Source organism: Monodon monoceros, unplaced genomic scaffold (assembly GCF_005190385.1).
Source record: "Monodon monoceros isolate NGI ecotype Baffin Bay Population unplaced genomic scaffold, NGI_Narwhal_1 Super_Scaffold_19, whole genome shotgun sequence".
Taxonomy (NCBI): Eukaryota; Metazoa; Chordata; class Mammalia; order Artiodactyla; family Monodontidae; genus Monodon; species Monodon monoceros.
The window spans coordinates 25,953,867-25,968,922 of NW_021703775.1; the positions used below are offsets into that span (position 1 = coordinate 25,953,867).

The 15,056-nt window shown below is 40.4% G+C and overlaps 2 protein-coding genes across 4 annotated transcripts in view; one reads left to right on the forward strand and one right to left on the reverse strand.

Moving 5' to 3' along the window:
• STAMBP (STAM binding protein) overlaps positions 1-8,085 on the reverse strand; it is a 34,074-nt gene extending 25,989 nt beyond the window's left edge. The window contains exons 1-2 of one of the 3 annotated variants that reach the window (XM_029232279.1): positions 8,056-8,085; positions 5,963-6,180 (exon numbers count right to left, since the gene is read on the reverse strand). In XM_029232279.1, coding sequence (XP_029088112.1) covers positions 5,963-6,165 — 203 coding nt within the window. In that variant the 5' untranslated portion in view covers positions 6,166-6,180; positions 8,056-8,085. Of the gene's footprint in view, positions 1-5,962; positions 6,181-7,981; positions 8,027-8,055 lie in introns of those variants that run through there. The other 2 variants (XM_029232281.1, XM_029232280.1) reach the window with 2 other exon arrangements.
• DUSP11 (dual specificity phosphatase 11) overlaps positions 7,708-15,056 on the forward strand; it is a 51,662-nt gene continuing 44,313 nt past the window's right edge. The window contains exons 1-2 of the mRNA XM_029231601.1: positions 7,708-7,833; positions 7,875-8,172. Coding sequence (XP_029087434.1) covers positions 7,708-7,833; positions 7,875-8,172 — 424 coding nt within the window. The remainder of the gene's footprint in view (positions 7,834-7,874; positions 8,173-15,056) is intronic.

Sequence of the window (15,056 nt, forward strand, 5' to 3'; positions counted from 1 at the left end):
TACAGTAATCAAGACAGTACGGTACCAGCACAAAAACAGAAATATAGATCAACGGAACAGGATAGAAAGCCCAGAGATAAACCCATGCACATATGGTCACCTTATTTTTGATAAAGGAGGCAAGAATATACAATGGAGAAAAGACAGTGTCTTCAATAAGTGGTGCTGGAAAAACTGGACAGCTACATGTAAAAGAATGAAATTAGAACACTCCCTAACACCACACACAAAATGAATTAAAGAACTAAATGTAAGGCCAGACACTATCAAACTCTTAGAGGAAAACACATGCAGAACACTCTATGACATAAATTACAGCAAGATCCTTTATGACCCACCTCCTAGAGAAATGGAAATAGAAACAAAAATAAACAAATGGGACCTAATGAAGCTTAAAAGTTTTTGCACAGCAAAGGAAACCATAAACAAGACAAAAAGACAACCCTCAGAATGGGAGAAAATATTTGCAAACAAAACAACTGACAAAGGATTAATCTCAAACATATACAAGCAGCTCATGCAGCTCAATATCAAAAAAACAAACAACCCAATCCAAAAATGGGCAGAAGATCTAAATAGACATTTGTCCAAAGAAGATATACAGATTGCCAGCAAACACATTAAAGGATGCTCAACATCACTAATCATTAGAGAACTGCAAATCAAAACTACAGTGAGGTAGCACCTCACACCAGGCAGAATGGCCATCATCAAAAAACCTACAAACAATAAATGCCGGAGAGGGTGTGGAGAAAAGGGAATCCTTTTGCACTGTTGGTGGGAATGTAAATTGATACAGCCACTATGGAGAACAGTATGGAGGTTCCTTAAAAAACTACAAAGAGAATTACCATATGACCCAGCAATCCCACTACTGGGCATATACCCTGAGAAAACCATAATTCAAAAAGAGTCATGTACCACAATGTTCACTGCAGCTCTATTTACAATAGCCAGGACAAGGAAGCAACCTAAGTGTACATCAACAGATGAATGGATAAAGAAGATGTGGCACATATATACAATGGAATATTACTCAGCCATAAAAAGAAACGAAATTGAGTTATTTGTAGTGAGGTGGATGGACCAAGAGTCTGTCATACAGAGTGAATAAGTCAGAAAGAGAAAGACAAATACCGTATGCTAACACATATATATGGAATCTAAAAAAAAAAAAATGGTTCTGAAGAAATAGGGGCAGGACACAAATAAAAAGGCTTGAAGTATTTTTTTATTGATAAACATTTTTATTCTAATATTATAGTAATAATTCAAGTGCAGTTCTCTTTGAAAAGTCAACTCTGTTAAAACAAAACTTGTTAAATATCTTTCATCAAACATAGGCATATTCTTTTCAGTCCCTCACAGCAGTCAGACCTATGTAGTGGAGGTAAGATTTTTTTTTTTAAAGCCTACTACATTTTGTTATTGCTTAAAAAATCTGAATCAGTTGTCAAGGTCTCAGAAGCAGTGATTAATTGACTTTTGAAAGCTCTACCAGATACTCTGACATAAAATCATGAATCCAGACATCTGTGTCTGGCAGCGATGTGTCCACTAAATAGACCACTACTTTCTGGTCCCAAGGGTTAGTCTCTACGTAGACGTAAAGAATGGACTTGAGGACACGGGGAGGCGGAGGGGTAAGCTGGGACAAAGTGAGAGAGTGGCATGGACATATATACACTACCAAACGTAAAACAGATAGCTAGTGGGAAGCAGTTGGAGATCAGCTCGGTGTTTTGTGACCACCTAGAGGGGTGGGATAAGGAGAATGGGAGGGAGACGCAAGAGGGAGGGGATATGGGGATATATGTATATGTATAGCTGATTCACCTCGTTATACAGCAGAAACTAACACAGCATTGTAAAGCAATTATACTCCAATAAAGATGATAAAAAAATTACTAACTGGCCCTTTTACAGAAAAAGTTCTCTGATCTCTGGACTATACTCACAGTCTCTACTCTCTTATTGTCCATTCACCTTTCAACCCACTCCAATCTTTAATCCTTCCAGTGAAATTGCTTACCAAGATTACTGATCACATCATGACATCAAACTCAAATCTTGCCCATCTGACACAGCTGGCCACTGTCCTGCAAATACTGACCTCTTTTGGATCCCATGACAAAGTGATGGATTTCCTAGATTTCCTCCTACCTCTCAAACCTTCCTTCGAGGAAAGGTTTCTTGATACTTTAATACGCCATGGATCCTTCTGGCATCTAATGAAGCCTATGGACCCTTCTCAGAATAATTTTTTAAAGATATAATATAAATTATGAAACATTACAAAAAGCCCAATTCTACTGTAATGCAGTTTTCAAAATATTAAAAAGTTGTGATATGTGCTTACTTATTAATGCATTGTTAATACATTAAAAAACAGGATGTAGTTGTGGGTTTAATAACTCTGTACTGTAATTCTGAAGTAGTGATTTTTGAGATACCAGCAACAATCATAATTTAATATGAAAATATCTTGATTTCTACTGGTGACAAAACTACAAATATTAATAATACTGTGGTTTGACGCCTATATTCAAAATTAAAGGAAGTGCTAAATTTCAGTTAGAGGTTAGTAAAAACAAGAAAAGTTTCTCCCGACCAAGTTCATGGACCCTGAATTTTATCAATGAATCCCTGTGGGTTCCTGGACCCCAGATTAACAACCACTGCACTACAAGGTCTCAGCAGTTTTCATGGCTTCAGAACCAACTATATGTTGAGTACTCCTGGGCTTGTATCTCCAACCCAGACCTCTCCTCTGAGTTCAGACTGCTACATCCAACCTCCTACTGGACATCTCTACTTGGATATCTCACAGATAACTTAAACTTTACACCTTAACAGGTCAAAAAACCAGGCCTGAACTCTTGAATCTTCCCATTACCCAACCCCTTTTCAACACCACTCTCCCCATCTCAATAAATGGACCAGCAAATCCTAAGTTACTCAAGGCAGAAACTGAGGTCAATCTTGATACCATCTTCTTTCCCAAATTATCAGTAAGTTCCATGGACTCTATCTCCAGAATACCAAATCCATCTGCTCCTTTCCAGTCCACCATGTTCCTTCAACCTACCAGCCTCTCTCTTGACACTTCCTCCACCAGTTACCCCATAGCAGCCAAAATTTAATTTTTAAAATATAAGTAAGATTAGGCCACAACCTCACTTAAAACTTTTCAATGGCTTTCTATTGCTCTCAAGATAAAATGTAAACTCCTCACTGGCCTATAAGATCCTGTGTGATTTGGCCCCGCCTGCCTCTCCAACTTCATCTGCGGTCATTCTCCCTCTTCACTTGCTACACTCCAAACACAATGATCTTTCAATCCTCAGAACACACTAAGGTCTTTCCTACCTGAGAGCTTCTGAATACACAGCTGTATCTGTTTTAAATGCTCTGTTTTACGCTTTTGGAATGACCAACTCTATGGCATCCTTCAAGTCTCAGTTTAAATCTTACCTTCTCAGATAGATGTTACTCTATTTAATTAAATAACCTTGGTTATTCCCTGTCCCAGCACTCTCTGTTGCTTCCACAGCATTTTCCGCATTTTGTGAACTGTATATTTATTTGCTTACCTGTACACTGTCTTCTCCCATAAGTAGAATAAGGGCAGGGGCCAGTTTACTTACTACGTATTCAGGACCTACTGCAGCGTCAAGTAGACAGTAGGTATATGTAATATATATTTCTTGAATGAATATGGTCCTCACCCTCAAAGCACTTTCTATGTGGGACAACAAGACCCAGAGGGCCCTTCAGAAAATACCTGGTAGAGTGATTCCATGATTCTACTGAACTTTCTCAACTACGATTTCCCGAAAGAATTGTGTCCCTCATTCTGAGAGAACTACCTACAAGAATACTGGAAATATACAAGAATACTAATTCTACCAGCAGCAGAGTATATGAAGAGTGGGACAATAGCAAGAAACTTCTCAGGAAAATAAATTTTGTGCCCATTGTGCCTAGGAATGAAAAACCATAAAAGCAAAGAGAGGCAGAAATATAATTATAATTCTACGAAACTTTATCAACATTGAGGCCACATAACAGGACATTATGGTATGGATGGATGCAAGAACTCTGAGGAAACAGACACTATCTCTAAACTTAACAAGAAAACAACAGCAGTCCCTTTTCTCCATTCTAAAATTACAATATGAATTCTAGGCAATCCACTCTTACACCTGCTCTTCTTTAGAGTACTGGTTCTCAACTGGGTCAGTTTTGCCTCTTAAAAAGCATTAGTTTATGTCTGGAGACATTTTGGGTTGTCACAACTAGGGGGTAAAGGGTTCTACTGGCAATCTAGCGAGCAGAGAGACCAAAGATGCTGCTAAACACACTGCAATGCACAGAACACTCCCCACAACAAAGAATTATTCAACCCCAAATGTCATTAACACCAAAGTTGACAGACTCTGCTTTAGAGTAGCATGTGATCAAAAACTTAATATCATATAATTGATAGGCATACATCATCTCTGGAAGAACATATAAGAAACTAATAAGGGGCTTCCCTGGTGGCGCAGTGGTTGAGAGTCCGCCTGCCGATGCAGAGGACACGGGTTCGTGCCCCCGTCCAGGAAGATCCCACGTGCCGCTGAGCGGCTGGGCCCGTGAGCCATGGCCGCTGAGCCTGCGCGTCCAGAGCCTGTGCTCCGCAACTGGAGAGGCCACAACAGTGAGAGGCCCGCGTACCACAAAAGAAAAAAAAAAGAAACTAATAAGAGTGATTGTCTCTGGGGAGGGGAGCTAAAGGTTTGGGGGAAAAGAGGAGTGGTAGGGAGATTTAGTTTTTAAATATACACCCTTTTGTGCCTTCTGAATTCTGTACTACACATACATGTTACCTATTCAAAAACAATAAAAAAATAACCAAAAATTAGTGTGGCTCAAGACTATGATCTCAAAAGACTACCTTCAATTTATTAAACATTACCAAAAAGAAAACAAAAAGAACAGGACCTATGTTGTAGAATGAATCCTGAATTAAGAGTTAAGAAAATCCAGGTTTTGTCACTCCAGACTGTGGAACAAAGCCCACCACTAAACCTGGAGGGTGTTTCCAGACTGTGGAACAAAGCCCACCACTAAACCTGGAGGGTGTTTCCTCATACGCAGAATGGGGGGATGATGTGCCTCACTCAATGTACGCAGAACTGTGAAGATCAAGTGAAATAATGCAGGTGAAATACTTTACAAACTATTTAAGAGCCATACAAATACACTGTAATTATTATTATTTTAAGATCCTGGTATCGTGAAAGAACAAAACTAGAAATTATAAATGAGACCCTTTAACATTATTCCCTTCCTAAATTAGACATCTTTTCCAATATCACTGGGGCTTTAGCAATTGTTCCTGTTAACTGAACTGAAATCTTCAATTTCTGCTGCAAGAGGCTAAGCAACTCAAGGGAAAGGTCTTATGATGAGCTATACAAACTGTAGGTGATCACTATTTATTTGATGATTTTTATGCTTATGATAAAGGTTAAGAAAAAAACTTTCTCCTGAGTCATTCAATTTGCTACAAAATAAGTAGAGGTGAGGAATTTTGGCTCTGTTAAACCTCAACAATAATTCTCTGATTGGCTGTCTTAATAGAGAGAGGACAGCGAAAAACATTCATCAATACAAAACATGTATAGTTTAAACACCAACTCTCTTGTCTAACAGCTGGGCCATGTGGGCACAAGCCAAAGAGCTAGGTCTCTTACTCATGAAATTACTGAGTCATGAAAACAACACTTTCAGCACTCATGTCTTTGAATGTCAAGGACAGCCAATATGTAGGAGCTGCTAGCAAAAATGATTAATGATAATGATGCTGTAAAGTTCTCTAGTTTTAGCAATTCTGAGCTGAAATAAACGAGCACAAGGACAGAATGAGTGAGGCATCAGTCACCGGAAAAGAAAATGGAAACTGGAGGCGTCTTACGTGATATACTTGTTATAGAGGATGAATGCATGTTCAATGTTGCCTTCCTCAGAGTAAATAGATGCCATTCGGATAATCTCCATTCCAGAGCGGAAGTACCGACGGGGTGGAATGTCTTCGTTTATCTCCACTGCGCTACCCATCTGGGAGAGAGCCCTCACCCGGTCTTCGGGTGGGAGGCTCACATCTCCACGGTCAGACATCAGGACCAAGAAGTTCTGAAACAGAAAAAAAAAAAAAAAAAAAAAGATGGCATCAACACCAAGGCCCCCATCAGCCGAGCACAGCCTAGTACACTGTGTTTTTCCCACAAACCTCTACCTTACAAAGAAATTAAAAGAAACATATCACATGCTGTAGCTCATATCAAATAAGGTCTCTTTCCCACAAGAAGCCTGAGACCCTCAAGGAAGCCCATATTACAAGGACAAAAGGATTGGCAGACTCAAAAACCCATAATCCCTGCACCATAATTAGGTGGTACAAAGAGTATAACTATAATGAGCCACTAGCGTTTCAATTCTCTCTTAATGCTAATTATTCCATGTCATTAGGTAGCCCTGCCCCTGGCATCATAAAAAGAGGGACAGTATCTTATATTTTTTCCATTATCTCTCCTCCCAGCTACCCACTTCCATCCACCCCAGTACCTGGCAGAGTATACTCAATGAACTTTCATGATGATAACTGACTTCAAGCTGATCATTTAACCTGAGGGTAACTGACTTGAGCACACGGTTAGTTAGAGGAAATGGTGTGGGAATGAATGTTCATAATCCCAACTCTGCTCATGAAACCACTATTCCAGTCAACCTACAACATCATTCACCATTTCAGGGCAAGGAATTTAGACCTAGAAAACAATTTATTCAAATCTATCTCCAAAGACTAAGTACTCTCTGAATAACAAAAGGACACAAAGGTAACTTGAAATGCAAAAAACAAACCAACAAAAAACCCTGGAAGTTTTCCCTCCTTGGGTCTCAGATTGCAGTCATTCTATAATCTTTCTTGATATTGTTGCTTTTAGAATCAGACTCCAACTTCCAATCAGATACCACTCTACGATCATTTCCAAAAAGATTCTGGTAATTGGATACATACTTAATTACAGCACATCCTAACCAGCATGCTGTAGGATATACAAGCTACAGCAGATTTTGGAATTCAAGGCTCTGTGTCAACTGGCCTCATTTTGTCCTTTTAATCTTAAACCTTACTCATTCCCAACAGAGATCTTTTGCTTCAGTCGGGATTCTTATCTGCCCAGAAATCCTGACATTTCAGTTTCATTTGTCTATCCACTGCTTTTGTTTTCCATTCCAATCCCTCCCTCAGAGATGGTCTTCTCCGGGCCAATTCTATCTCTAGGTCACACTTCCTCCACCAACCTTCTTCTCAAACACCCTAATAGTACAAAAGTTGTGGGGACTACCAGGGATGTAGAGGTATTCCATCTCCTGTGGGAGCTTTTTTAGGGGCTCAGAAAGCTACTAGCAAATCTAAAACCTCCCCAAGTTGTCTAATTACTAAACTCAGGGCCAAGCCCATCAAAGCTAACGGAAGCGGAGCAAGCTTGTTGCTCTTCAGTCCCTCTTGGTAGAGGATCTTTTGGTAGAGAATGGAACCCCCTCCCGAGGCCAGGAAGTGGTGCCCAGAGCTACAAGGCTGAGCAACACTCCAAGGAGGAGATGCACTATCCGTAAATAAGGGGGGAAGGTGGCGCAAAGAACCGAGGGGGAAAGATGAGGAGGAGGCGAAAGGAAGTAGCAGGAACGAGCGAAGGGGGCATATACAGTGGAGAGGGACCTCCTGACAACTGCGTGACGCCCCCTTCTCGAAGGCACTCAAGCCCAAGTTGTCAACACCCGGCAAAATCAGCAAAGGTTTTCGGGTCTTTCGCGTGCGGTAGGAGGGGACGCGCTGGGCCCGGCTGGGGACCAGAGCCGTCAGGGGCCTCGCGCGCGGCAGGCCGGGCAGGGGTCGCGGGGAGGAGAAGGCTGCAGGCCCCACACTCACGGTGGCCGCTCCCCGCCAGAGTCCGACCACGCTCAGCAGCCCAGACCCACCATACCCCCGGGACCCTTCCCCACCTGTCCCCGCGGACGACACTCGGCGCTTCCGGAAACGTCACATCCGGCGCCCACCCCGCCCCCTCCCTCTGGTCTATCGGTTAATTCTCAAGAACTTAGGGCAAGGGGCGGCGACTGGTGGGCGGGGCTAGAGCTGCCACCTGCGGAAAAACCCACCAATGAGGAGAGAGCGGGTCGGCGGCCACTTTGGTAAAACAAAACCAACGGGGAAGAAAGGGGAAACAAATAATTAAAGGACCCAATGACCAAGCTAACTTTTATTTTTAGGTTAGCGCGGACACAGTAAACGTCTGCGCTAACCTAAAATGTCTGCACTAACCACCGATGCATTCCACCATGTGAAACGCTACACAAGTTGTAATACAACATCCCTTAGAAAAGCTTAGAAAGTATGGAATCAGATAAAATCTATTACATAAATCATACATTTATTGGAATTAGACTGGCAACTTTCATGCTTACCCCATGCCTTCATGTCCTTCACATTTGTGAGGTATGTTAAATGATTATGTCAGTCCTAAAAAGCTACCTTGTCCCAGTTCTCTGGAGAAAACTGTATGAGGTTTATCAGAATTGATTGGGTGTTGAACACTATCCCACCAGCCTATCAATGCCCTATATATACTACTAAGTCGTTGGAAAACCAGGAGATGAGCTGTGTTTTTACTTTTATTTTTATTGCTAAATACATATCCTCGGGTCTTCTCTATGTGGAAATTTACTTTCTCTAAATTTCCATTCCCTTATTTTTTTTAGAAATTACTCAAGTCTCAGCTCTTGATTTCACCTTAATTTTGTTCATTGCCACATTCAGAAACTCAATGTCCTGTTCTGTTTTAAATCTTTGTGGCCAGAGAGGTAGGTCACATTAGACTCATTGGCTGTTAGGGTCCATCCTTGTTAGTGGCAAGGTTTCCAGAGGAAGAGTATTTGGAGAGCAAGCATTCTAGTGGTTTCCACTAGTAGGATCTAAAAGTAAATTTCATTTTGTAGACTTTAGCACACCACTTTAGCCCCTCACGTTCTTTTTTGAATACTGGTTAAATCATTAATTTTTTTTTAGCATATGTTACAACAAAATTTTACCCGTAAATTTGAAAAGCATATCTTCTACAACTATTTCCTTTTCAAACTGAAAGCCTTTCAAAGCTTCATTAAGAAAAGACTTCATCAGCTTGTTACTAGAAACTTCTCTCTATGTTTTCATGGATTAACTGATTCTGTTCATGGGGTTACCATCACATAAGAAGCAGGTGCACATTTGTTTTAGTTTAGCAATATTAGTTCTTGGTCATCATAATATTCATTAAATGTTTTAATATTTAAAGCTGTTTCAATTTCTAGTCTGAATTTTGTTAAATATTACCTTTGAATTTGTCCCTGCTCCAATGTATAGTATTCAGCTTTATAAATTTTAAAAAATATTAGTAGGCTAAAGAACAAAGTTTAATATTTAAGATTGTCTAGAAATATTATATCAATATACATTTGTTCTTGACCACTATATAATATCAATGAATTTGCTTGCTTTTGACCACTGCAAAATTGTCAAGTACTTTTCTATTTATCTACACATACTATTTCATAAATGGGTGTGCTTAACAAGTACTAAATGCTTTAAAACTGAAATAGAAACCCGTTTGCTTTGGAGTCTGATTGTATTACCCAGTAATTGAATTGCTTTGTCCTACTGCTGTCCAGAAGAATACCCACAATTTCTTTAAACTCTAAAAACAGTTGCTATAATAAAAAAGATCTTCTGCCTCATTGTCTTATTAACTTAAAATTTTGAATCTTATGAAAGAACTACTATTTTGATTTTGAGAAGGATTTTCCTGCCAGATAGCCCCTCTATCACACCCACATAAATCCAACATTCAAAGAGGGACTGCTGATCTGAAAACCTGGCTAAACTTACCAGGGTTTCTAAATCAGGGAAAAGAAAGCTCCTTCTGAAAACTTCAGTTTGTTTATGTTTCTTTCTACACAAAATTGTTGGCCTGAGGTATTAGACAACTGTTTTTTGCCTAGCAAAGGACATAACACTAACTTTTTAATGTCACAATGCCAATAAAATTGTATTGAAAATGAGTGTTTAATCTCTAAGGGTCACTGTGAAAAGCAATGGGGACAAAAATATATGTATGACACATGTGTATATTATGAATGCATGGAAATTATGTTCCTTTTCAGTTGGAGTTGGAATTACCTCATGAAGAAGTTGTTCCTTGAGAAGGCTACGGTAAAACTAGTAACATTGAGGTGAATCTGAGGTTTGGGGCTCCACCTGTAGTTTGTTTTGAAGAATAGTATCTCCTATCACCAAGAAAAATATCTAGTTGGGAAAATGAGGTTTTGTTTTGTTTTTTAAAGATATATCATGCAAGCACAATGTTTATTTATTTATTTATTTATTGGCTGCCCTGGTTCTTCGTTGTGGCACGCAGGCTTCTCTAGTTGTGATGCATCGGCTCCAGAGCATGTGGGCTCAGTAGCTGAGGCACGGGTTTAGTTGCCCCGCAGCATGTGGGATCTTAGTTCCCCGACTGGGGATCGAACCTGTGTCCCCTGCATTGGAAGGCAGATTCTTTTTTGTTTTTATTTGGAAGGCAGATTCTTAACCAGTGGACCACCGGGGAAGTCCCAGGAAAATGAGTTTTTAATGTATGCTTGTAAAGGTTTTAAATGTGTGTGTATTATTACAATTAATGCTTAAATTTGTGCATAAGCAGTCAATTTTATTTTAGACGTATTTTCTTCCTTTGGTACCTGCTAGTTAGCTGTGAGTTATACGATTTATTCCTAATAGCTGAGAGCCTTTTGTTTTAGGTAAGAGTGCCATTCTCAAGGTTGAAAATTTCAACAAGAGTTAAATGAGAAAAGAAACTTTAGGACTATTTGAGTTGTACAGTTTGGGTTGAGGGATTTTATCATTTTATATTTGGTTTACATATTTATTTACAAAAATATTGCCATATGACCAACCACTATAAGTTTGATTGCAAGATAAAGAATTGCATACTGCTGTATTTATACTCCTTGAAAAACATTCATTCATTCATTCATTTATTCAGTCAACAACTATTTATTGAGTACCTACTTTGTGCCAAACACTGTTCAAGGCATTGGGCATATATTAGCCAACAAACAGACAAAAAGAAACACAACCCTGCCCTCAAGGATCTTATATTCTAGTGATGGGTGAGGGAATGATGGATTACAAGCAATTATGTGATAAATAAGTAATTACATAGTATATTAGAAGATTCTAAATACCATGGGAGAAGTGGGCTCTGTAAAGGGAATCAGATTGAAGGAAAGGAGAAGTGCAGGGGGACAGTTGTAATTTCAGATAGTGCAGTCAGATAAACCCTCATTGGAAAGATTTGAGTAAAGACTTGGAGGTAACAGCAGGCAGGGAACAGCAAGTACCAAGGCCCTGAGCCAGGAGCTCTCTGATGTACTTAAGGACCAGCAAGGGCTGAGCGTGATGGGAGTGGAATGAGTGACAGGGAACATAGCAATAGATCATGTACATCAGGGCTCAGCAAACTACTTGTCTTTGCAAATGAAGTTTTATTGGAACACAGCCATGCCCATTCATTTACATATTTTCTATGGCTGCTTTCATGCTACCACTGCAGAGTTGAATAGCTGAGACAAAAACAATCTGGCTCACAGAGACTAACATTTTTACTGTCTGGCTGTTTATTTGTTGACCCCCGATGTAGGTAGGGCCACATAGGCCATTGCAGGGACCTTGGCTTTGACACTGAGAAAAATGAGAAGCCGTGGGAGGGTTCAAGCAGAAGAAGGACAGGATCTGACTAATGTTTTGAAAGGATCATTACAGTGGCTGTGTTGACAAATTTTAGGCAGGCAAGGGTGGGAATAGGAAAGCCAGTCAGGACTGTGGTTCACAAGGTACACTGGGGCACCCCCCAGGACACCACATAAATTCACCAGCCTATAGCAGGATATTTAAAATTTTTGAAGGATTCACAGCAATATTTGACATCTGTTAGATACCACGTGAGCTTCTAGCTGGTAGGTAGTTCACAGTTTCAACATTAGGTTGTGCTATACTACTTTCAATGCTGTCATATGATTGTGAACCTGGGATTTTTGGCAGTAGTTGTAACAAAAGTCAAGTACTAATTGAAGATCAGTGTGGAGCAGGAAATGAGTCTGGCAGCATCCAATTTAATTCTAAGGTTTGAGATGTTGTACAGTGCCCAACAGTCCCCCACATTCCATTAGCAAGTAATTGTGGTTATTTCAGAGTGAAATAAAAATATTTTCCTTTTAATTCACATGTATTATTTTTCAAACGTCTACCTAGTTGTTGGAGCATTGTATTATTGTGCAAATGGAGCATTTTTCCTGTGGCTGCTCTAACAAATCACCACAACTGATGGCTTTAAAAAGCAGAAATTTATTTTTTCACAGTTCTGGAGGCCAGAAGTCTGAAATCAATACCACTGGGACAAAACTAAGGTGTCAGTAGGATTTACACTCCCTTCAGAGCCTCTTGAGGGAGTTTTCGTTCCTTGCTTCTGCCAGCCTCTGGTGGTTGCTGGCATTGCTTGGCTGGTGGCTGCAACACTCCAGTCTTTGCTTCCATGGTCACTTTGCCTCTCCCTCTTCTGTCTCTATCAAATCTCGTTCTGCCTCCATTTTGTAAGATGCATATGATTACATTTAGGGCTCACCCTGATAATCCAGGATAACCTCCCCATCTCAAGATCCTTAATTTGATCACATATGCAAAGATCCTTCTTCTAAATAAGGTAGTAATATTTATAGGTTTGAGGAATTAGGATCTGATCTCTTTGTGTGGTCGTTATCCAGCCTACTGCAAACATAAATGCTTATTAATTATTGGCACCCAACTAGTTAATAAATGGGACTGTTAAGTATTGCTTTTAGCCTAGAGGCGAGACACCAAAGGCTCTGTAAATCTAGAAAGTTTGGGAAGCTTCTGAGTTAGGAGGCTCTCCTAGTAATCTGGGCAGGAAATGATGGGAACTTGGACTAACGTGGAAATGGAGGAAAGTGGTTAGAAGTGCACAAGTTCTAGATACAATTCAAAGGTAAGGCAGACAGAGTTTGCTGATGCATGGTTGGCAGGGAAGAAGAGGAGTCAAGTGATTTTGAAGGTCTCTGGCCTGAGCAACCGAAAAAATGATATTACCATGAACTGAGATGAAGAAAACTGGGCATGGACCAGGTCTTTTGCTGGGGAGGAGGGCAGATTGGAGATTCCATTTTGTACATGCTTAGGAAAGTCAATAAAAGAGAAGGAAAAGAGGGAAGGAAAAGATACACATTCCTGACCAGGACCTGCCTTCAGACTCTCCCCCTGCCCACAGGCTTACTCCACCTCTCATGGTGGCCAAATGTCCCCCAACCCATGAGCCCTTTAGGTTGTTGTGTTTTAACTTCCTACTCAAAACATGGACTGAGCAAATACACACATGAGACATCAGACAGAGGAGACTCAGAAAGCCTCTTCTGACCCAGAGTCCTAACGAGGGTAGTGTAAATGGGGCTCTGCTTCGGGAAACTGAAAATTACAGGACCCCACATTTCAAGTAATTATGGCAAATGATGGAGCAGAATTTCAGAAAGATGGAGGCAGTTGCACAGCTTTTGAATCTCACCAAACCCTCTCATGGAACTAGATCAACCAAAACCAAGTGCCCACGGGTAACACTTATCGAGAAACTAGAAACCCCAAAACAAGAGGGTGTGTCAGACCACCACCAACAGAGACCTGCCTGGTCCCAGCATCTGTACCAAAGGAAGTGTCAGACAGAGCAAGCATCTGATGGACATGAAGACAGGAGTTCTTCAAAATGCCAGCAGGTATTCATTGGAAAGCACTGTGGGCCAATATGAGAACAGCAGCTGACTGGGAGAGATTTTACCAAACTCTAACGTGAGTAAGGACAAGGGGCCCAGAATAGTCTAAAGGGATGGAGCAGTCTAGCCCTTCTACATCTTCAAACTGAGCAGCCAGAGCTCCTTTCCAGGATGTGACCCACACAGAAGAGAAACTTCTGGGAGGAAAAACAGGCACAAAGGGAAATGTCTTGATAAAAGTCAGGGAGGGCAGCGGAGCCAGGAAACCTCTGAAAGTAAGCCACTGTGTTTTTGAATACTACATTAAAAAAACAGACAAACAGAAATTCTGTGAAGTTAGAAAAGCGATTCTCAATCACACCTCCTTTTTATTTTTTTAATATATATATATTTTTAATTAATTAATTAATTTGGTTGTGCTGGGTCTTAGTTGCAGCAGGCAGGCTCCTTAGTTGCAGCTCCTGAGTTGTGGCACGTGAACTCTTAGTTGCGGCATTCATGTGAGATCTAGGCCCCTGACCAGGGATCGAACCCGGGACCCCCTGCATTGGGAGCTTGGAGTCTTATCCACTGCACCACTAAGGAACTCCCTTTTTTTTTTTCTTCCTTCCTTCCTTCCTTCCTTCCTTCCTTTTTTTAAAGCTCCAAGTCATTTAAAATACATGACTTCTTACTAAAAATCTCCAGTTCATATAACCAAGGGGTTTATAACTTCTCCTTTAAGTTATATTCCTGGGACTTCCCTGGTGGTCCAGAGGTTAAGATTTGGTGCTTCCCATGCAGCAGACATGGGTTGAATCCCTAGTTGGGGAGCTGAGATCCCACATGCTGCGCAGCCAAAGAAATTTTTTTTAAAAGTTATATTCCTGTATTATTGAATTTAGTGGTTTAGATTTTTTTTAATGTTTAGAAGATTTCAATTTATTTACCAGGAACAAACAAAACATAATGTAAAAACAGTTTTCAGGAAACTATTTCCATCATTCTTCTCCTCCCTTTCTCCTGCAGATTGGTGTATTATCCTTACAAGTTCTCCGTAATTCCATAAGAGAGCTGCTCTTCTTCTGGTTTCATAAGAGATGGTGAACAGTGTTAAAATATCCAGTTTACCTAAATTTCTAGAGTACACTTCAGGG